The sequence below is a fragment of the Sturnus vulgaris genome, chromosome 21 (assembly GCF_052056855.1).
Source record: "Sturnus vulgaris isolate bStuVul1 chromosome 21, bStuVul1.hap1, whole genome shotgun sequence".
Taxonomy (NCBI): Eukaryota; Metazoa; Chordata; class Aves; order Passeriformes; family Sturnidae; genus Sturnus; species Sturnus vulgaris.
The window spans coordinates 10618015-10641442 of record NC_142263.1 but is presented as its reverse complement, the minus strand read 5'-3'; the positions used below and the strand labels follow the sequence as shown (position 1 = coordinate 10641442).

Genomic DNA, 23428 nt, shown 5'->3' with positions numbered 1-23428 from the left:
CCAGCCCCTTCTGCCTGGAGAATTATTGACAGGCAGGTGCTGAGCAGTTTACTTGGAACCATCCAACAAAAGGGCTGCCTAAAAAGGTGCACCCGAGTCACTGCTCCAGACAGCCCGTTTCTCTCTAAGTCACTGCCTGTTGTCACACACACCACGGTCCCTTCCCAAATGTCTCTCATGCCTGCCCAGAACTCTTACACAAGGTCAGCATAGCCTAGCAAAGGCATACAGGCATTATTTTTCCTATTTCCCTTTTCTTGAATGTTTCTGAGATCAAAGAAAAGAAATGCCCCCTTAGAGACTCATCAAGGACAATTTAAAACAACTTTTCAGAACAGTCACAACAAATTCTTGTTTGTTACATATCACCAGCTGTAGGAGCAGAGCCTTGAAAATGAAATATGTGGGAAGAAAACAAATGAGATTCTGCTTGGAAAAGCGTAGCTAATCGATGTGGGAAAATGAATGTCCATGGTGTTATACATGTACACATGTGCAAGCATAGCCATAGTACCTGAAGATGGAATTTAAGCATATCTTGCATCTGTGACTTGAGTTACAAGTATGTGGAATAAGCCATTTCTAACTGCTTCCCTTGTCACCAGCTTATGTGAAACCCAAAAAGAGACTGTCCAGGTTCAAACCCTCTGTGTTCACATGACTTCAGTCTTAAATAGCATTACTAGAATATTTTCTGAAAGCTGTGCCTGCGTAACTGTCCCCTGCTTGTGCTAAGAAAAGATATTGAACTGGGAGAGGTAGAAGAACGTCGGCTGCTGGACTGGCCAAGGCAGGGCAATGACCTGGAGCATACCTCGATGACACCACAGAATTTGTGTTCATTGGGTGTTAGGGTTTTAAGGGTGGTCTTTTTCTGCCCTGTAATCCCTTTCCCCCTCCCTAGTAAAGATCAAAGATGTGACATGAAAGGGACTCAGGATGAGCAGGAGGGAACGAGACGGGGAGGATATTGAGAGCACTGCAGGACGCGAGATTTCCCAGGGAGAGAAATCAAGAGATTTCATCAGCCTGTGCTGGAGCAATGTGGCTGTTCTGGGATGCTTTCTGGGTGTGCCGGGGCAGTTCAGGAAGCCATCCAGCTGGAATTCACTGCCAGTTGTCTGTCTTCCCTTAAGGGAATCCATCAGCATTGCTCCAGGATTGATTCTCCAGGGACACAATTCCCAGCTGTGGTCTCTCCCAGGCAACAGAAGTGTCAGGGATGGAGCTTTATGCAAAGCCTGCCAAGAACAGCTGATGCAGATGCTCAAGGAAGAGGCACAAACTCCAAGATCATGCAAGGTTCTTTGGGATCATCCACAGCGTTATTCCCTGTGATGCCAGTGCACGGCACTGCCTGCACAAGTGGAATTTCTCCAGGGGCTGTGGACCAAGATTCCGCCTCAGCTGGCAGCTGGGCGAGGTAAGCACACACCTGGAGGCTGCTGCATCCCACAGGAGCACCAGCAGCTTCTGGAAGCCCTGGTTTAGGAACTTCCTGAGCCAGAGGGTGGATTTGCATCTCTACATTTGCTACCTCTTGATCTGGGCTCTCAAAACCATTTTACTTCTGGCATCTACATCCCCTAGGCAACCAGCGCCAGTTTCACTACACACCATGTGTTGCCTTTTGGGTGTTTTAAAGCTTCTGGCTCCCGTTTGATGCCATCAATTACTTTGTTCTAAGTAATCTCTTATCTGCCTTCTCCTCTGCTCCCCTAATTTTATATCCTCTCTTTCATATCCTCTGCTAATCACTTTTTTTTCCCACATGAAAGTCTCACTATTCTTTTTATTTTCTCAGAAAAACCCATCACTGGGATTGTACCAGATATCTTTCTGCCCTTCTTCCAAGCCTGATTTCCCTTTCTTTTCCACCCTTTTTGGTGATCAGAAGCTGTGAGATCACCACAAGTTTACACAGCTGCATAAAGGCAGTTTCTGCTTGTCCCACATAGTTCCTAGCCAGCTAATGCTAATGATGATGATCACAACAACAATAATGACAACAATACTGTTGTGATTTTTACTTAAAAGTGGCTCTGCTCGTGTGTGGCATTTTGTGCTACTTACAGGGGATTTTACCCACCACTCTCTCACCCCACAGCTCAGCAGCAGGACATCCTCCTGTAACACTCTGTATCCAGTTTTAATGCTAACATCCTGATGGATTTTATATGTTATATGCTTTGCTATCTCCTCTCCTTGTCCAGGATATTTATGAGCTTGCTGGAAGGTTCAGACAGTTGGAGAACTCCACTTTTCTCCTCCTCTAAGTAATTCCCCTCCATTAAGTCTGATCTGCACTCTTGTCTCCTTTCTCAGTGAGTTATTTACCTGTGGGAGCACCTTCCCTTTTATCCTTTCAGAGCTTCCTTCCCCTAAAAGATCTGCCAGGTGTTATCTCTCCTTACAAAAACTGGGTTGCCTCCTCCCCTGGTTTTCACATTCAGCCATGTGCCTACAGGTCAGACCCTGTATTTGAATTTTCAGCAATTTGCTTGGCTGGAAAGTCAGGTTCATCGTTCTGTGGCTTCAGCTATTTCCAGCTGATATTGCCCTCAGCTCTTCCTCCTGGCTCTGGGCATGGTTAAGAGATTGCAGTCCACATTCAGGATTTATCAGCTGTGTGCTTGAGCCCTGCAGGTTGCCCAGTGGGTAATCTGTACCCCTGGCAATTTGTAACTTTCCACTGTATTTCAGAAGTGCTCAAACTGGTGATTTGATTCTTGAGGGATCCTGCTCCCCTGCCCTGAATGGAACTGTGCCAGGTGAGAACCTCCCTGAGCACTCCTCTGGTGTTCACTAATGCAATAAAGGCAGTTTGCTCCTCTGCTCTGCACTTATAGCTCCTGAACATCCCTCAGATCCGTGTTACTCCCTAGATCTGAAGAACCCCAGGCATCCTTCTCCCTTCTGATGGAGCTGAAAATGTTTGCATTAATAGTCTGTTTTACACAAGCTGTTCACAGAAATATTCCCTGGCCTGTCTCTCCATGGCTCTGCACTTCACTTGGCATCCAGCTCTGTCCTGATTTCCTTCTCCAGCCACACCTTGGCTTTGGAAGAGCAGTTTCCGAGTGTCTTCCCTGCCCTGCTGCTTGGCCAGCCCTTTTCTGGGGCTGTAAATGATCCATGTGCCCAAAAGCATCTTTTGACTTCTTATTTTAGCAATATTCTCATAAGACTCTCCTGTCTATGTAGGCTCCTCTTTGCAGCCTGTGCTGACGCCGTGTTATAACCCTAATGCCACCCTCCTTCTACTTGGGGGCAGTTGGAGATTTTTGTGTCATTCGTCACTGGACTTCACACTCTCCTTAGTGCAGTGTCTCTCCCATGCCACCAGAAGAGACACACGCTTCTCCTCTCTGTAATTTCACCTAGGAATTACAGGGTCCCACTGTTTGTTTTTCTTTTAAACTAGATTTCTGAAAAGTTTATGTCAAAACTTTAATTTAAAGCTGGGCTTTCTAATTCATCCACTTATATTTTTAGCCTTATGCCATTTATCTGGAGGCAGAGATGCATTTTTCCTTGGTCTCCTTGTCTGTGTTTTATGTCTTGCTTGCATGGGACTGTCTATTGAGATTGTTCTTTGCTCTTTTTTACTTCTTCTCTATTGATTTATGCCTTTCCCAAGATAAAGAACCAATGTGATTGTAACTCAGAGGTTGTGTTATGTCAACCAATGTTTTCAGCTTGGCGGCTTTTCTGCAAGCTCTGTGATCTGTCCTCTGCTCTTAATAAAATTAAATCCTGAATCTGTGTAGTCTATCAATCTTGCAAGGGAATTCTGACTCTCTGGCTGGCTGTGAAAGCATTTACAGAAGCTACTACAGTAAACAGATAGATTCACAGCACTTTAGATACACTGGTCCTTCTTGGTCCTTCTACCTGCTGGAATGGCGAGGGAACAGGGAATGAAGGCTTGGTGTGCTTGGCAAAGCAGCGGCACTGGCTCTGGGTGGGGGTCAGAGGGTCATCAGGAGGTGGGCACAGACCGTTTCCAAAGAGACAGAAGCATCCCAGCATGGACTTTGCAATGCCTAGCACCCTGTGTTAAATGCACAGACTCCTGCTCTTGGAGCCCTCCCAGGTTCATTTGGGAGCTCAAAGCAAGCCCTGAGTAGCCTACCCTGAGCCAGGAGGGCTCTCTCCATGTGGGGTACCCTGGGAGGGCATCAGCACTCAGAGCTCCCTGCAACCAGAGACATCTCTGCCCTGATGCCTCCTTATCTCTCCGAACACCAGCATCCCTCCAGGCCTTGGAAGAACCTCCCTATCACCTATCTGCAGTGTCAGGTACTTCTGCACCTGGGAAAAGGATCTGTTCCTGGGAGTATGGGAGGCCAGAAGGCTGCAGGGAGCCAGGACCGTGCCCATCCAGCCTCCCCGGCCCCACTGCCTGCACGGCACCGGGAGCCTGGGCGTGGGGTGGGGCTGGATAGACAAGCACTGGGAGGAAGTTATTATCTCTGCGGCACAATGGGCACAGTGAGTCATGAGTTTAAGGCCAGTGTTTTAACACAAATTAGACAGCCAGATCTATGTTTGGTACCTAAATCAAAAGGATTTGCCCGAGGACCTGCAATGAGTCAGTGGCAGGGTGAGGAAGGGAGCCAGGCTCTGCTCCTAGCCAGCACCTGCCCCTGTTGACTCGCAGGTTGCTGCCTTCAGAGGACCTAGGAGAGCAAGACCTGGGAGCTAAACTCAGGTTCTTTCAAAGACACTCGTCTCAAAGGCATTTTCCCTCTCTTTGTGAGAGACGTGCAGCAGTTAGGCAGAGGGCCAAACTTTAATTACATCTGATTTCCAAAAGACACTAAAAAGCAACTCCCACGCAACAGAGGCAGGTGAGAAATGAGGGATGTGCAAATCCAGCAACTCAATTAGTCTGTTCTACTACCCCGGGCCACACACACTTCCTTTCTCACCGATTCCAGTTAGCTGGGCTTGGCTAAAACAACTGCAGCCCCAAAATGCCTTAATGAAAACGACTCTGCCAGTAAGACACAGAGACTGGGGCAAGGACACTGAAAAACGTGGTCCCACCCCTTCCTTTGGGAGATATTCCAGATGCTAGAGATGTTTAATTAAAATTAGCCACCTTATTTCTCAGCTGCAGTATTTCAAGGTTTGGTGCACTCTTTAACAAACTTGCTCATCATTCAGGTGAGCTCTGGAATGCTCCTGCAGTCAGTGCTCCTGTAGGAAAACCCATCAGGAAGGTACCAGCTGTCCTGGCAGCTGGAGTTCCTTCAGCATACCCCCTCCCGCTCCTGCTCGCTGCCAGGAGAACTGAAGCCCAGACTTACCCTGACCACCTTGCTGAGATGGGCAGTGGAGGCGGACACTCAGACTGTGCCTGGGGGCGCCCGTCCCTGAGAAATCTGCAGGAACTGAGCGGTTTCTCTCCCGTCCCGACAACCCTTCCTCCTGCTTTCTCAGCTCAGAGCTGGACTGTGGCACTAAACATTTCCAGAGCAGCCGGGAGCCGCTGGGCAGGGGAGCACTTGGGATCAGGGGCTGGGCTTCGGGAGAGCAGCGGTAGCCAGCAGGATGGCCAGGAGGAAGGTGAGTGTCGCAGGCTCCGGGCTCGGCTGAGTCCTTGGCCAGGAGAGTGGGGTTGGGCTCCAGGGGACACTTTCTTTTCCTTCGGTGATGCCTGCTCTGTAAGCTGTGTCTGGGGGGTAGCGGGACAGGGGGTGTGCCAGCTGCTCCCAATTGTCTGTTGGCATCTACACTGAAGTCCAACCTGTCTGGAGAAGTGGAGGGGGCATGAGGGGGGTCCCGGCCTTCCTGGGGACAGGCTGGCTGTCCTGCTGGAGCTGCCTCCTGCAGCACTCCACCGCTTTCCAGAGGCTGCTGAGAGTGATGGCTTTTCTCAGTCCTCTTTTGTGTCCGAGCACTGTGGAAGGCAACCTTGGCCCCGGAGTACCTGGATTTGCGTGGCCCCGGCCCCTGGCTGGCCCGCCCAGGGGGACACTCTGCATCCCGCCTGTAGTGGTGGTGCTGGTGGTGGTGGTAGTGGACGTGGCTGAGCACCTGAGGCTTGGCCGGAGCAGCCCCCCCGGGCACCATCAAGTCCAAGGACCGGGGCCGCCTCTCCCTGGGCGGCCGCAGCTGCTCCTGGCCGTGGTCCGTGGTGGGGCCCTCAGAGCTGCAGTACACGAAGGGATCGTAGTCGCTGCTGAGGGAGCTGCGGAAGGTGGAGCAGCTGCCGTGGATACCCTGCAGGCTGACATCCGTGCAGTTCAGCATGGAGTCACTGGAGGAGCCGTGGCAGGGCCCCGAGCTGGAGTCGCTGCCTGGCCCGTCGGCCAGGTACCCGCTGTGCTCTGTGAGATAGCTCTCCCCAGAGCCGCTGCTGTTGTGCTGGTGCCCGTGGCCGAGCCCCCGGCGCAGGGCGGGCGCACGGTGCTGCTTCTGTGCCAGGGCTGCCTTGGGCGCCAGACACGGGGGCTGAGGCTGGAGGGGACACGTCCTGTGGGGTGCCAGCGCCTGTCCGCACGCAGAGGGGTTGGGGTGCTGCTGCCCCAGCAAGCCCGGGGCCAGTGGAGCCACATGGCCGCAGGCCAGCAGGGAGGTGGCTGGTCTGTAGGGCATGTAGTGGATGGTGCTAAAATCCAGCTGGGAGAGCTCTGGAGAGTGGAAGAAGGGGTTGCCGTGGGCTGGCTCTGGGGGGAAGCTCCTGAGGTTCCTCTGAGGATATGCGTGTGGGAGATGGTAAAGGGCATGTCCTGGATGCTGACGGAAAAGGTGGAGCCGTCGCCCAGGCTCCATGTCCTGAGGGACCAGCCTGGAGCTGGCAGCCATGGCCTGGTCCCCTGAGTCTCTGGCTGTGGAGAAAGAAGGGATTATCCAGTACACGTCTCACAGCCCAGAAGGGAGTATCCAGCATAGGTCCCACAGCCCAGCTGCAGCAACCCCCATCAGTGATGTTCCCCTGCCCTCCCACTATGGCCCCTCACTGCCACGACCAAACCACCCTGATGGTCCTGCATCCTCAACACTCTCCCTGCTGTTGCAACTCCCAGATCCCACTTTCCCTTCCCCACAGGTCCCAGGACTGGAATCCCTCCTCTTGGGGCAGATTCCAGCTCAAGCCCAACACTTTGCTATACCCTGGTGGGCTCACAGGCAAGGGACTCCTCCCTCCATGCACATAGTCCTCTGTGCACAAGGACATGAGGACCTGCTGATCCATCGCCCAAGAGTAACTGGAGCTCCTGGGCACAATCCTGCACCCAACCCTGTCCCCATGCCGTGTCTGAGCCCTACCAAGAATATTGAACATGCAAAGTGGACACGTGTGGTGTTGCTGCAGCCAAGGGTCAACACATTCCCGATGGAACTCGTGGGAGCACGAGATGATCCGCAGTTCCTAGAAAGAATTGGAGAGGAGGAGGATGAGCAAGGAGCACCATGTTCCAAGACGTGGTGGGTCCTTCTTGATGGCAGTGAGCCTTGAAGGATGGACAGATGTCTAACAGTGAGGGATCTGCAGCTCAGCTGTGCATGGAAGAGGCTGTGGAGCACCTCTGGTTCTGCTCTGTGAACATCCAGAGATATGCAAGCCCTCAGGAATAGGGAGATTTTGGGCTGGGTGCTCTGGAGCAGCAAACCAAATTTTACCCTATCTCAACATGGACACTTTACCCCATAGCTAAAGCTGGAGACCTGCCTGGAGACATGACTTCAGCAGAGGCTTTATGGCCCAGGGGCAGGTGAACCTCCACGGATGCAGTCCCTTTCCGGACTTCTGAACTCAGGAGTTCAGAAGGAAGCATCTCACAGGCCTCCAGCTCCTGCCATGCTCAGCTCCCGCTGCTGACCCCTCCACCTGGGAAGCCAGAGCCACGAGTGCCACAGCCCTGCCCAAACCCTACCTGCCCTTCGCTGAACTCCTCGAGGCAGATGGCACAGACCGGGGCGGAGCTGCAGCTGCTGGCCGAGTCCCAGCGCGGGGCCTGCCGTGCCCGGGGCTGGTAGCGGCGCGTGGCCAATTGCCCGATGGCCTGCAGGGTCTGCTGCTGTACCGAGTCCTGTGGAGACAGACAGGGCTTGAGGAGAGGTTCAGCCTTACTCTGCCCTCCCATATTCAAAATGGGATTATCAAAAATTTGGGGACGATACTCATCTGCAGAGGTGACTTTCTGTCTAAGCTGACTCAGCCAGAGTAGGCTTTGTCACCAGCAGGAGACATCTGGCCCTAGACATTCAAATCACTCAGCAGTGCTGAATTTTTGATCCCCAAAGGACTGTCTCTCTATAGGACAAACGGGATAGTGTCAAATATGGAAATACATCTGACTCTGGGAAGACGATTATTTCGTTTGTTAATTTATATTAAGAATACTAAATCGTACAATCATAAAATCTTGTAATGGTTTGGATTAGAAGGGACCTTAAAGCTTATCTTATTCCACTCCCCTGCCATGGGCAGGGACATCTTCCACCATCCCAGGTTGCTCCAAGCCCCGTCCAACCTGGCTTTGGACACTTCCAGGGATCCAGGGGCAGCCACAGCTGCTCTGGGCACCCTGTGCCAGGGCCTCACCACCCTCACAGGGAAGAATTTCTTCCTACATCTAATCTAAGCCTCTCCTCTTAGTTTAAAACTGCTCTCCCTGTCCTATCACTATCTGCCCATTTCCCCTTCCAAAAGGTGTCTGTTCCTGCTTTTCCTGTATTCCTGTTTGCTCAGACATGTCTACTCCATGAGATCCCTACCTGAGTCCTGTTCAGCTGGCACTTTGTGCGGACAACAAAAATTAAAATGATGACGACCACAGTGCTGACCACCGTGAGAAGAATCCACACGTCGTAGTCTGGCTGTTGGATAAAACAGGACAGAAATTACTCTTGTGTGGAAATTGCTCTTGGTGGGAGTTAGAGGCTAGGGGAATCTCCATCTCTTCTGGACCATCAGCCTTGGGAAGTATCATTCTTGGCCAAGCTCCTCCTCTTTGCTCTTTACAGGTAAAAGAAAAAACAGTTCAGTCTTTTCTGCACATCCATACAAGAATGGAATATCTCTGTCTTGAAGCATCTCAGCTCCCTTGAGGCCCTGGTCTAAGGTAGCACAAGATGAGAAAATCAAGGCTTGGTCTTACTTGAAGAGACAGAATCCCCTTGCATCACTCATGATGTTAAAGCAAAAGAAACTAAGCTGAAAGTGCTTTTGAGCCTTTACTTGCAGTAGGTCTGAATGCTACAGACAACTCCTGCGATTCCTGCAATGGTGATCTCCACCCGAGGAGGAAAGCTCAGCCTCTCTGGAAAAGCCCAACAGGGTGGGAGGGAGGATAGAGGAGGCAGTGAGAATCATGTGTCTCCTACCCAAGCTGGTGGTTCCTTGACCTCTATCTTCACATGGGCCTCTCTGTTCTTGTTCACGACACCCATGAGGAGCTCAGCATCGTGGCCCCTGATCAAGACCACGGGCTGGCTCAGGCCTCTGGGCTTCCTCAGCTGCAAAGAAACAAATACAGTGAAGGCTGATCCAGAACAGCCTGAAACAAGGACAATCCCAGCTCCCCAGGCATGTCTGTTCCTCATGATGCTTCTTGAGACTGACTGCTCCTCCAAGTTTACACTATCCCTCTATGATGAATCAGATGGAAGCTTCTCTTTCATCAATTTTCCAGCATGGACTTCTTCATTATCCCTGCTGGTGACTCCTCATGCATAGCTGGTCATTGCTTGGTGTCTCTTGAGCTGCTTTCAAGCCCCTCTGCAAAAGCTCTTGGTCTCTCCTCTTCCCTGTGGAAGTGCCAACAGCACTGCCAAGTGCTGCCTTCACCACAGAAATGCTTCCTCTGCACTGGACCCATCCAGTTCCCCTCCTCCCTAAGGCCATTCTGCTGCTCCTGGTCAAACTGGCAGTTTTCCACTGTGGTCCAGGCAGCCTGGCACAGGCTGGCTCAGCAAGCGTCCGAGCCAGCTTTCCTCCAGACTGACCTGGATCAGGGTGACCATCAGATCCAGTAACCCCTTCCTGTACCCTGGAGGGATACCTGGGGGAATCCAAAGGTCAGTGGACAGGGATGGAGATGTGAATGGAGGTGCAGATGGGCAGGAAGACCATGAAGGCAAGGCAGAAAGCTCTGAGTTGTTGATAGGATTTGATACTCTTGGCTTTGGTGTACCAAATGGGAAAGCTGGAAAAGTGGGAGCCAAGGCTCAGGGTAGGGATCAGAGATTGGGATCTGAGCAACCTCGGCATCACCTCATGGACCTGCATTTGCTGCTGTGTTTCTCTGGTACCAGATATTAAGTTTTAAGTGCATGAAAGAGCCACAAGGGATGGATCCAGTAAGGAGTCAGCCTAGAGTTTGGAGGAGGTCAGGCACCAGCTCCCCTGTCTGTTCCCTACCTACAGCTGGATGTTTTTCATATCCCTGGATTATCTGGATGGGGAATTGATTCCCTTCCAGAGATGACAACAGTGCTGTGGAAAGGGACCTTTGGAGGTGTCTTAAACCAAGGTTAAACCTGCACCAACAGCAATGCTGGGGACTGTGACTTTGGCTTGAAAACTTGAGAAATCACCCTTCTGGAGGTACATTGGGCTGTCTGGACTAGATGGGATGGGGAAATGCATGACTTCTCAAGAGGAAGCATCCAGCTCCTCAGAGAAAAGTTTGATTGACCAGACAATGTCTTTTAAGAGCATGGATGTGCCATGGAGAGTGTCTGTGTGGGGTAAGGGCCAACACCCAACACCAGCAGCATCCTCCTGGGACCTCCCACTGGTGGTTGGGGGGGTCTGCCCTGCGCACATTTCAGGATGGGACAAAAGCACTGTGTTTTAGCTGAGGGTATCACTGGGATCTGTACCTGATCAGCAGCACTTTCATCATCAGTGATGTCGAAAAGGATCGCACGGGCTCCACGCTCCCCTGCCAGCTTTGCCTGTCCAAAACAACAGAAGCTTCAGTGGACATTTTGTACTGTAATCTGTGTCCACACCTGCCATGGGATCTGTGTCTGCCACCTGGGCTCTTGTCAGGAGGAAGAAGCACCTGCATGGACTGAGGAAACCATTCCCACCTTGGCTCCCGAGCTTGCGTTGGGCTGCAGTGCCTGCTCTTGCCAGAGCCCTGCTGCTCACGGGTGGTTTCCTCCCAAAGTTGTGCAGGTGAACTAGTTGATGGCATTGCAGTCACAGCAATATACAAACCTAACCATTCCCCAGCTGCCCGTGTGCCAGGTGCTCCCTTGTTTCAGAGCTGGATCTGCTGGGGAGGGACGTGCAGCCCTGTTAGCCCTGCTGACCTGCACCAACAGCAGAAACTCCCCCAGGTCCCCTGTCACCTGGCAGCACCAGGGCTGTCAGAGGGCCTGACTCCCACTCACTGCTCATCAGGGAGAAGCTCAGATGGAGCCAGGGCTGCAGGTCTGCTCTAGGATTAGCAGTTCGATGGCTTTCCAGCATGGAGGGGCAGCTCAGAGACCCACCTAGCTGAGCACACATGCCACCCTGGTGAGGTCATCAGCCAGGACCTCACAGGTCACCCACCTCCTCTCAGGCAGCCCCTGGAGCCCTCCGGGCAGGCAGGAGAAGGAACATGAGCAGAGGGCTGGGCTGGGCCCTTTGATCCGCGTGTCCCGAGGCTGAGCAAACAGGAGCAGCATTGCCAAAGCTGGCTGGGGACCACGGGGCACTGCCCTGCTCCAGCCGTGCTGGCAGCCACAGGGGATGAGGCATTCCCAGCTCCAGCCCTGCTCCTGGGTCACCTCGGCAAGGCTACAGGGATGGGAATGGAGCTGCACATGGTCGGGAACAGGCAGAGGTGGAGGCTCTGAGCTGCCGATGGGATTTGACACTTATAGGGAAAGTGGAAAAGTAGGATCAAGGCTGAGGACAGGGGTCAGAGACTGAGGTCCTGCCTGGGATTGAAGGAACCTCAGTCTTTGCCAGCACTTTCAGGGGAAAAGGACTTTTCAGGGAGTGAATTCCATCTGATAGTCAGGCTTTGATGAACAACAAACAGCTCCACAGAGATTTTATCCTGCTGAAGACACTGACTATGGGGCAATGAACAACTGAACTGGACAAATGACTTTTCCCAACACCTTTCTAACTCGGGTTGCAAAGGACACAACTTCTGGTGACCAGGGACAGGGCCCAGGGAAGGGCTGGAGCTGTGCCAGAGAGAGTTAGGGTGGATATCAGGGAAAAGTTCTTCCCCCAGAGGGTGCTGGGCACTGCCCAGGCTCCCCAGGGAATGGGCACAGCCCCGAGGCTGCCAGAGCTGCAGGAGCTGCCAGGGATGCCCAGGGTGGGATTGTTGGGGTGTCTGTGCAGGGCCAGGGGCTGGATTGATAATCCTTGGGGTTCCTTTCCAACTCAAGATATTCTGTAATTCTGTTCAAGCCTTTTACTACCTGCTTGATACAATAATTTTCTCAGTGTTTGCTGTCTTTGTGCTGTATCTCTTCAGCCACATGGTACAGCCGAGCTCCCTCTTTGAGGACTGAAATACTTCTGGTGCACATAGGTACATACAGGATGATTTTGGAGATCTCAGCAGTCTGTCAACCAGACTTGCAATCACTGGTTCAATCAGAAATAAAAAAAAAAAAAGCCCCACAAAAATTTACAAATTATGATCAGAAAGAAAAATAAATTTGAATTTATTCCAGAGGTCCTTCCCATGCCTTCCTCTCCTCTAATGCTTTCTCTGCTGGTTTCAGTTTTGGATGCTGAAGCAGTGACAGAATTTAGGAAGCAGGGAAGTGCCTCAGGTGGCTGGTGGAGTTCTCGTGCTGAGCTGGCCAGGGCTGTCTGTGTGCAGGGCTTGGCTGGGTGACAGCTGAAGCAGAGGTTGTGATAACACTCTGCACATGGCTATTTTTATCATCATTGATACAGCTCTGCAATTCCACATGCAAAGCTCTGCCCCAAGACACACTTGCCAGGAAAACAAGGCTCCTGCTGAAGCCAGCACCAGCCACATCCCACAGCTACACCCCTGCTCCAGAGGAGGCGTGTGGTCCTGGGATTTTGAGGAAGAGACTTCTAAGCTGCCCGTGACAGTGGCTTAGAATGAGATGATTTTTTAAGGTCCCTTCCAGCCCCAACCGTTTTGTGATTCTCTGATCTGTAGGATGTTGGAGGGAGGAAGCTTGGCAGAGGCTTCAGGAGGATGAAGAAGCAGACAGGCAGGAATTGCAGGGGGTAGAGGATCCATGATATAAGGCAGGGCCCAGGGATGTGGCCAGCTTAAGGAGCATCTGCTCTATTTCATGGCTAAACTACTTCTATTTGTGAGAGAAGAACTATGAGCCTCCCTTGGTGAGATTTTAGAGCAGGAACATCTCCAGGATGGCAACTGCTGCCATGTACAGCTGGATGTCAAAAATCCAGTGTTAGATCCGGCTCTGGTAATAGAGTAGTGATGACTGATGGCCAGTGAGCTCAGTCTACCAGGTGAACTGAGGGTTTGTTTGCTTTGGGGGGTTTAGGGGTCCTGGAGAAGGGATCAAGGTGGATTAGCAGAGTTCAGCAATGCCTCATGTCATGTTCCCCCCTGTGCCAACCTTCCTCAGCTGATCCTTGGACTCGGTAACACACTGGTACTTCCAGTGCTGTGATCAGAGTCTCAAAGGACAAAACTAGCCAAACAGTTAGACTCCCAGAATCCCAGAATGGTTTGGGCTGGAAGGTTCATCTCATTCCACCCCCTCTTATGGCCAGGGACATTTTCCACTAGACCAGATTGTTCCAAGTCTCATCCAACATGGACTAAGTTTTGAAACCTTTTAAGGCTCTGAAATGGAAGATGGGCCTTTGCAGCTGCTTTGTCCTCCTGTTCATGATCTTCCACAGCAGCTGCACTGACCAGACATCCTTGGGCATCTTGGCACCACTGTCATGTGATGGTCATATCTGACGGACATGGGAGAGCTGGTGGCACCTACCCAGCCCTTTTCCTCATGTCTGTCACAAGCTGCCCAAGGTGGGCCCAGGCCATTTTCCAGGTGTGGGGGAACTGACAGCAGGTTGACAATTCCATCACACTGGCTTATGCCAACAGCTGGCACCAGATCCAGAGCAGCAGCATCCCAAATTTGGACAACTCAGGAAGAGACAGGTACTGCTACCTGGCTGCCCATGCAGACAGGGGGAACCAGCCCTGGGATGGCAAATCCACCATGGCATCACATCCCTTTCCTTGTTTTTGATGCCACAGCCTCCGTGAAAAAACCCTGCTGTGCAGGAGCAAAAACTGAGTCCAGTTTTGCCTGCCTTCTTCAGCTGAGCTGCAGGGACCATGGAAAAGGACCCTGTTCCCATCCCCACCATGTCACCACCAGCAGGAAGAAGGCAACAGGGTGGAATCACCTGAAGGCAATCCAGGTAAAGCCAAGAAGAGCTGAACAAGGGGGTTTTCATGCTTGTACAACACTTGTACAAGCATGAAAATAGCCCAACATCTGGTAGAGAGACAATCGAAAGAAAAAGGCAATGCCATCCTTATCCATGCAACTTAATCAGAGTCACAAGGATTTTTAAGGCTTAAAATGACCCTTGTTCCTACCTGACTTCCTTATTACCAGAGAATTGGATCAGTGACCTCAGCTTTTGGCACAGGAACTGCTGTTTCATTGAGGTGCCTGATCCAAAGACCGCTGAGATCTCCCAGGGCCTGAACTGTTAACAAGTCATGGTCCACCACTAGTTCAGCTGCTCTGAATTCATCTCACTGCTCAGCACTGACACTTCTCCTGCCTCATCCAGTGAAGTATTACAGCACTATTTTTGGAAACAGAGTCACAGAAGATGTTTTCTGTGTCCATGTTTTCCCACAGGCCAGAGAACACAGAGAAACACAAACCTCCTCAGAGACCAGAGAGCAATGTGAGGCTGTAAAACAGGAGGCAGCCAAGAGTGTGAGATGTTGGGTAAGGTCTGACTGAGCATCCCAGAGCTGCCAGGCTAGGGGGAACTCCACACCTTTCACGAAGTCAGGCAGTCCAAAAGGTCAAGGGATGGGTGTTTGGGATGGCTGGCACAGCATCTCTCCCAAAGGACCCCTTCTGCCAAAGGATCCTTCTGCCAAGGACCCTGCTCTGTCCTCATCCTTCTCTCCACCTCTCAACAGCTCTTTCCTACCTTGCTGCTTCCTCCTCCTCCCCTTTCCTTTGCTGTATCACAGGTTTCACCTCCCAGACTGATGCCATTTCAGGCATTTTTGCACTTACCTTGTTGGCCAGGGACAGGCAGGGGTTGGGGTCCCGATCCGGCTGTTCCAGCTTGACGATGGTGATGAATCCCGATTCTGTGTGTTCATCCTCGCTGGTGTTGCACAGGGATAACGGGTGGGACTGCGGGACAAAAGCAAGGGGAAACTCAGATCCTGGGGCTCAGCACTGTAAAGGGGGCTCAAACCCACCCTGCAAACCCTCTGGACCTGCCCACAGGTGTAGGACTCCTGCTGCTGGGTGCCACCACAACACTGCCACACACCATGGCCCTGCCCGAGCCAGGGAGGCTTTGAATGACACAAAACAACAGCCACTGCCCCAACTGGTTGTCACCCCAGCCACTCCAACCACCACAGTCCCCACAGAGCCCGGCTGGACTCTGTGGAGCTGCACAGTTCTACGGCTTCCAGCTGTGCCCCACTGATGCCCCTGGCGCTGGGCTTCCCAGGAAGGTGGCTGGCAGACATTCCCCTCAATCCCAGGGTTATACCCATTAGAAAAGTGCCAGGAATGCTGCAGGCAGTAACAGGGCGGCTTTTTGCTGCCTGTGCAGTGAAACAACCCAGCACCAATCCCACATCCACAAGCACTCAGCACTGCAAAGTTGGGAGGCACCAAAAAGCCAGAGAGATGCTTTTGGTAGCACCAAGTCTTGGGCATCAAAACAAGAACAGGTATAACAAAACCACGGAAGTAAGTTAAAATCATCAACTCCTAAGATGACAGCATGGAAACCAACAAGTTCTAATGTCTAGTGCAAATGTCTGTGGCTGTGAGTTTTTATCCAACTCCTAGTCATGTCTGGAACTGCTTAAAAGCAAAGTAAAAGCAAAGGATTTCAATTAAATTTGAATTATTTTAAAATAAAAATTCGTATCCTTTTGTCAAAACACTGGTCTACTAGAAGGTGTCCCTGCCCATAGCAGTGGAGACAAGTGGATGATCTTTAGGTCCCTTCCAAACCAAACCTTTCTGGGATGCTACAATTTAGACACCAGACTTCAGGACATCAGACAGAATGCAATTGTACCAAGTCAAGCACCACAAACTCTAGAAATCCAGGTTTTCAGGGAAGCAATCGGATCTGTTATGGTCAGTCAGAGAAGCTCCCAAAAAGCCCCTGCTCCCTTGGAGCTCCAACAGCTCAGAGGGACCCCACCCGAGCCTTCTCTGGGCTGCTCCTGGAGCCTGGGGGAGCAGGGAAGGACCTTGGAGCTGTGTCTGACCCTGGCTGTGACACTCACGAGGCAGTGACAGTCATGTGTGCTGAGCTGGGAGCAGCCTCTCTGTAACCAGGACTGCTGGGCCTCATCCCAGCATTAGGGGGTGGGCAGGCCCTGGCACAGGGTGCCCAGAGCAGCTGTGGCTGCCCCTGGATCCCTGGCAGTGCCCAAGACAAGGCTGGACAGGGCTTGGAGCAATCTGGGATAGTGGAAAGTGTCCCTGCCCATGGCAGGCGGTGGAAAACAAGATGAGCTTTAAGATCCTTCCAACCCAGGCCATTCCATGATTAATGATGAACACCAGGAATATGAGCAATGGGCCAAGCTGCTGCACCTCCAAATGTGCATGTGGAGCACACAGAAAATGCTGGCAGCTGCTCTGGAGCAAGACCCAGATGATAAATCTGGAGAAGACCTGCTGAGGAATGCTGTCCCTGCACCTGAGACCCTTCCCACGTGGGCAGCTGTCCATGGAGCTGAGGCAGAGTAGTGGCCCCTCGTTATTCTGTGCTGAGTCCCTCACAGACACAGGGAGCCTTCTCAGCACCCTGCAATGCCCAGGGTCATCTCAGGGGCATTCCTGGGACAGGGACACAAACACCATTCACCACAGCCATACACTCCACTCATCTCTGCTCCAGAGATCTCTTCCCTCTCCTCTCCTCAGCTCCTTCTACTGTTTGTTGCTGTACAGGCAACTCCTCCAGCAGCAGCACAGCAGCAAGGCTCTTATTATCTACATCCTTCAATGTAATTTCTTGGCATTCCACTGCCCTGTCCCTGGCATTATGAGTGAGGGATCCTGGTTGCACATTGTGCTCACAGGACAAGAGCAGACCGAAAAATAATCCAAGGATGATGTGGAAAAACAAATATTGTAAGACTTCTCATGCAGAGGACTCGTGCCCCATGCGTGGCTGCAGAGTCAGGATCCCTTGCTCCCTCCTGGCTCTGTGGCTGCAGATGGGCTCCCAGGCGGGGCATGCCTCTGTCTGCTGGGCTGGGCACCTCTGCAGCACTGACTGCCACAGCTACAGACCACGGCTGCTTATCTGACCTAGGAGACAACAAAATCTCACTGCTGGAGTGAGGGGGTATGTTCATACCCAAAATCAGAGAGGTTTCATGCTGTGTAAGTCCGACCACACTCCTGTTCCTCACTCCCAGGGGCTCCCAGTCAGCACAGGGACCTCAGGAGTTATGCTGGACCCCACAGTTCTGTCCCAGCTGGGCTTCCCCGGTGGAAGTCACATTGCTGCTCTGCCAGATCCTTCTCTCAGGACAATCCCTGCCTGGCTCTGTGCTCCCGGGATCCCAGGGTGGGCTGGGATCAGCTGGCAGGGTTTGGACCCACTCTTGGGGGATTCACGCCTGCAGCTCTGTCCACACGCTGGCCCTGGTAAGACACTGTCAAAGTGTGACCCCTGGCTTTGTCACTCCATCTGTCTCTGTCACCCCATCCCTCTTGTCACACCTTCAGAGAAGACACAGAGTTCCTCCTCATCCCTATCTTCCTGCTATCACGTTTTTGGTTTCTTGTTTCCTTATCTTATGGCTTGTCTTTATTTTCTACCTTTTATGTCCACAGTACCACTCCTAAAATGAATTTCACTTTTTTAACTCCCCCTTGTCATCTTTCCCACTTTATTCCCACTAGTCCCACCACCTTCCCACCAACCTGTCCCTCCCAGCATCACTCACAGGTTGCACTGAGCAGCAGAAACATGGGGAAAGGTCCTGGGGTATCAGGCATGGAGAGGTGCCCAATTCCCACTTGGGAGCTTCATGTAGAAAACAGGAAGAAAAAGGTGACCCTGAGAGGTCATCTAGCTACATCTGAAGGCAGGATCAGCCAGACCTAAGACATTCCTCAAAGACACTTGCTCAATCTGTTTTCAAGACCTCCAAAAAGGGGGACTCCTCACCCACTCCAGGACTCCCTTCTCCTCCACAACAGAAAGTATATTCCAGTGCCTCACTGTAGTTGCTTTTGCTCCATCCTGAGCCTATTAATTCTCACTAAATCAACCATGCCCATGGAAAAGAGATTATTTGTACTTTTTTTTCTTTCTCCCCAAGGAGCCTTGAAATATTTCTGTTCACCAAGGAGTCCTGAGGGACAAGAGCTGAAAAAGGACTCGGAGAAAGTCCTCAGTTTTCTCTGTAAGGGAATTCAGAGCACTTCCCACGCTTTCTTCATGGGGGAGGAATCAAAATTTGATCTGAAGTGGCAGGAGAAATGTTATGACCAACCTATAGGATTGGCATGGAAAAGACAGGAAGAGAACAGGACAGGAGAGTGTTCACCAAAGGGCTTGAGAAAAATCCTGGACTGAACTCTTCACTACACCACAATCCCAGAAAAACTGCAGGCAGCAAATACCAAAATGCATTTGAAGAAGTCGAGAGCAATGCAGGGAATGGCAGATTGATAATCCTGACTTCCCTGCCAAAAGAAAAGCCAGGCTAAATAAACAGGCTAATGAAGAGAAGGGAAGAATTAACAGAACTCTGGAAAAGGAAAGGAATGGTTCACAGAGCCACAGGGTTCCTCAAAGCAGTCAGTGACTGCTTTAGTAGGATTAAAGGCAGTTCTACCAATGCCAGACTCTGGTGTCTCCTCTCTTGTTCTTCTGCAAGGTCAAGGTTATGGAAGACAATGGAATATTGTGCAGTACTGCCCAAGGAGAAGGACTTTGGACATGGCCTGGAGCAACAGAACAAGGGAGAATGGCTTCCCACTGCCAGAGGGCAGAGTTAGATGGGATATTGGAAGGAATTGTTCCCTGTGAGGGTGGGCAGGCCCTGGCACAGGGTGCCCAGAGCAGCTGTGGCTGCCCCTGGATCCCTGGCAGTGCCCAAGGCCAGGTTGGACAGGGCTTGGAGCACCTTGAGTTGTCCCTGCCCATGGCAGGGGGTGGCATGAGATGGCCTTTGAGGTCCTTTCCAATCCACACTATTCCAAGGTTCTATGATCTTCAGAACTAAAAAGAGAAGAAAGCAGGGCAGCCCTTACAACGAACTCACCAGGACAGTCCCAAGGCAAACTGTCTTGTCCAAATATTCACAAACCACATGGAAAATGAGAGGGATGGTGAAACGACCGAGTTCTTCAGTAACACATAAAAATCCAAGTTGGTAAATACTAAAACTGTCTAGCGAAGGATCTCATGATACTGAATGATGGAGTGATACAAGATACTAAACTATTAAAAAATTATATTAAGATATTAAAAAATGCAAATATGAAAAAATATAGCCAGGTATTTTACACAGGGATGAGTTCTAGGTGAGCTGTTAGTGAACAGGAAAGAGCTTGGAGTCACTTGTGGGGAATTTTATGGAAACCAATGTTGAATCATCCAGAGCAGTCAAAAAGCAAACAGGCATTACTGTAAAAAACAAATGAAAAATGAAAATCCACTAGATAAAGCTGCAGTGTGTCAACATTTTGACTATTACAAGAAGTCCTTCTCACTCCATCTTAAACAGAGATTTCTGTACAAATGATTAAGTGAACAAGAATACTTCAGCTTAGTACAGGTGGGATATATTAAAGCTACAAAAACTCATTAAAAATATGAAGAATTCACGGATCAAATCACCAGGAAGAGCTGTTAAATGCAAAGGTGGGGACACCAGCCCGGCTGTGGGCACAGCCTGCTGCAGTCAGGGGGCTGCAGAGGAGCATCTATTGGGATTTGCCTGTGCTCTGCACATTTTGGGGCTGCAGGGGAACTGCACACACGGGGTTCTGCACTCACCTCCCCACCAGAAGACTTTTGTCACGAATATTTCAGCTAGGAAACAAAGTCCAGTACTGTGACTTCTGGCTGTGTCCCAGCACCACTTCTCCTTCCCCTCCTTTCACCAGTATTGCAGCAGGTGGAATCCATGAAAGACCTTGAGGGAATGCTCACACATGCAGGGCCAGAAAAAGGGTGCAAGGATTTTGTCCAGCACAGCAAGGCCTCCCCTGACACAGCTTATGCCAGGACCATTCTCCACCTCCTGGCAGGACCGTTCTCCACATGCCACTGGTGTCACAGCCTCGAGTGGATGAAATGCCGTGTGAAAAGCACTTTCACAGATGAATTACAGCCAAAGCAGCAGTGAGCAGATGAGCCAGGGGCCTACAGCATCACAATGGCACCTTTGGGGACATGGAGCATCTTGGACACTGCTGTGCCACGTCCATACATCCATGGGAGACACCTACTGCCTCCTGCCCTGCTGGCTTCACCCAGCTGTGTCATGTCACTGTCACCCAGCATGAGTTCCTGAGGCAGGATATGGATATTCCTGGATTTGTGGGTATGTCTGGCTCAAGACACCTCTTCCCTGATGGAATTCTGTCAGTGAGCTAAGTAGGGTTTATATTCCTTTGTAGGCTTCAAAAGGCAAGTGGAAGTGGTCTCCTACCACACTCTCCCTCTTTGCTGCCAACACTAGCCTGGCTGTAAGAATTACTGGGCAAAATCCTCTACTGGGTCTATGGAAATGGAAACAGGGCACCTGAGACAGGATTCCTGTGGGAAGGAGCAGGGCAGATGTCTCAGCTCTAAAAGACAGATGTGCATCTGCACAGTGCATCTCCCAGAGGTGTCAGAGGGTGGGCACTGTCCAAACTGCTGGCACCAGGGACATCTCCAGGGACCATGGGATGGAACAGGCCATGTACACTTCTTAGTCACTGCAGAATGCTCCTTATGGCAACACTGCCCTGCTGGGACAACCCAGTCACCAGATCCTCCTCTTCCAGCCTGCCCCAAAGCTCAACCTGGTAAGAGGCTGGAGCCAGGTGGGGATCAGACTCTTCTCCCAGACAAGTGACAGGACAAGAGGAAATAGCTACAGGTTGTGCCCAGTGAGGGTCAGGTTGGACATTAGTAAGAATTTCTTTATGTCAGGTATTGGAAGGGGCTGCCCAGGGAAGGGGTACAGTTCCCATCCCTGGAGGTGTCCAAGGAATGGCACTCAGTGCTCTGGGCTGGGAGACAAGGTGAGGATTGGTCACAGATTGGATCTGATGCTCTTTGAGGTCTTTTCCAACTTCAGTGATTCTATGACTTTGTGAATAATAGTGTATGAATGTCTTTACTGCTGTAAGAAAGGCTCTTCCCAGTTTACCTGAACTCTCCAGCTTGACTAGCTGAACAGAAGCCACTCTTAGCCCAAGACCATTCCATTCTACTCACAGAGACAGCAGCAGGAATGACAGGACACTACCACAGGAGATGCTGCCAGGAGGCTGAAACACAGCGAGAGCAGAGCTGGAAAGTGCTGTGGGACACTGCTAGAAGGACATGGGAGGATGAGGAGGGACGGGGCAGGGAGATGAAATGGATTTTAGCCAGGAAGAAGATGAAAATGGCTGGTTGGAAAAGGAAAAGAACAGCAGAGTGTTCCAAGAGGCCCAAGGAAAAATTGCCACTTCCATGACTCCTGGGCATGAAGCTCAGCCATCAGGATATGATGCTTTTTAAATTTACCTGCAAAAGGTTTCAAGAGCTGTTATAACAGCAAACACACCTTACCCACATGTGAGTCAGAGACAAACACATTCACTGATAACAGATGCATTATTCTTAGAGAGACTCAGGTCCTACCTCAATGTGTGAACAGCTCTGACAACCATCCAAGTCCCCTGAAGGAACGGCCAGAGGTGGGACAGGAGACAAAGGACCTACAAGGTGCCAGTGCAATACTCCTGTGCTTGTGTTCTTTACTCATGCTCATGAGTTTCACTACCTTTGGCCTGAGTCAAGGGTCAGCAGGGCCTGAGGGTTTCATACAACAAATCAGTCCCTAATCAAGAAGTTACTCTTTCCCTCTCCTTTTCATTACCAAGCTAGTGTACAACAAAGAGCAGTGCTGAAACCAAGAGGGATGTTTCTTCGATTATCACAAGTGCAAGATTAGACGGTTTAGGTGAAGTCTGGATCTTTTCTGTTCCTCTCTGCAACTCCCTGAAAGGACTTCAGGGCCAGGTGGGGGGTCAGGATCTGCTCCCAGGGAACAAGGGACAGGACAAGAGGAAATGATCTCAAACTGTTCCAGGGGAAGGTCAGGTTGGACATCAGGAGGAATTTCTTCATGGAAAGGGTGGTCAGGCCTTAGAAGGGGTTGCTCAGGGAGATGGTGGAGCCCCCATCACTGGAGGAACCCAAGGAAGGCCTGGACATGGCACTCAATGCTCTGGGCTGGTGACAAGATGGGCATCAGACACAGACAGGCTGGACTTGATGGTCCTGGAGAGCTTTTCCAATCTAAATTATTCCCATTGGGCTGGAGAAAACTCTCAAACCCCTCTCACTGATGGCTCTGCTAAAGTTTGCTCTCCTGCAGACAGAGAAGTCCCACGTGAGGGAAGCAACTGCCACTCCTGTTGGCCCAGCCACCATGTGAGGATCGTATGGACTGGCAAGGAAACCTCTGGAAAAGTTCCATAACAATGTCTGGTTAAACTGTATCTGTCTACTCCACACATCCATGATGGAGTATCAAATACAAAGGGAGTCTGGTCAGCCCTGACTCACAGCACTAAATGGAAGTAAAGGCAAGCTGGCCCGAGTCACGGGAGAACAGCTCATGTTCCTCTGCCTCAAGCACTCTGCAGGTAGTCTGGATCCCAAATCCCATGGAGCGCACCCAACCCATGCTGACCTGCTCACCTCACACACCTTGGAGAGCCCAGCCTGTCCCCACTCTGGAGCCATCTCCATCCTTGAAGACTCTCTTTGACACGACCCTCTGTACCGTGCTGGCAGTGGCTGGGAGAATTCACACAAGTCTTGTCCCTCTGCAGCCCCTGAAACACTGGCAAAGGCCAAGCTATGCTGGCAGCTCTCTCACCTCTCCAAGCACAGAGGTCCCTTGGGACCAGCTGAGGAGTGGCACAAACACATGAGGACTCCCACAACTGGTCCATGAAACACCTGAGATAGTTCTGACCCTGAAAGCAGCTCTGCAGTGATGGGCCACATACA

The 23428-nt window shown here is 51.2% G+C and overlaps 1 protein-coding gene across 1 annotated transcript in view; it reads right to left on the bottom strand.

Annotated features, from left to right (window-relative positions):
• Positions 1-23428, bottom strand: part of RNF43 (ring finger protein 43) — a 57821-nt gene that overhangs the window by 3767 nt on the left and 30626 nt on the right. Inside the window, exons 2-8 of the mRNA XM_014881488.2 lie at positions 15214-15336; positions 10843-10917; positions 9343-9474; positions 8734-8835; positions 7890-8045; positions 7282-7384; positions 5316-6839 (exon numbers count right to left, since the gene is read on the bottom strand). Of these exons, the coding sequence (XP_014736974.1) occupies positions 5316-6839; positions 7282-7384; positions 7890-8045; positions 8734-8835; positions 9343-9474; positions 10843-10917; positions 15214-15336 (2215 nt within the window). The remainder of the gene's footprint in view (positions 1-5315; positions 6840-7281; positions 7385-7889; positions 8046-8733; positions 8836-9342; positions 9475-10842; positions 10918-15213; positions 15337-23428) is intronic.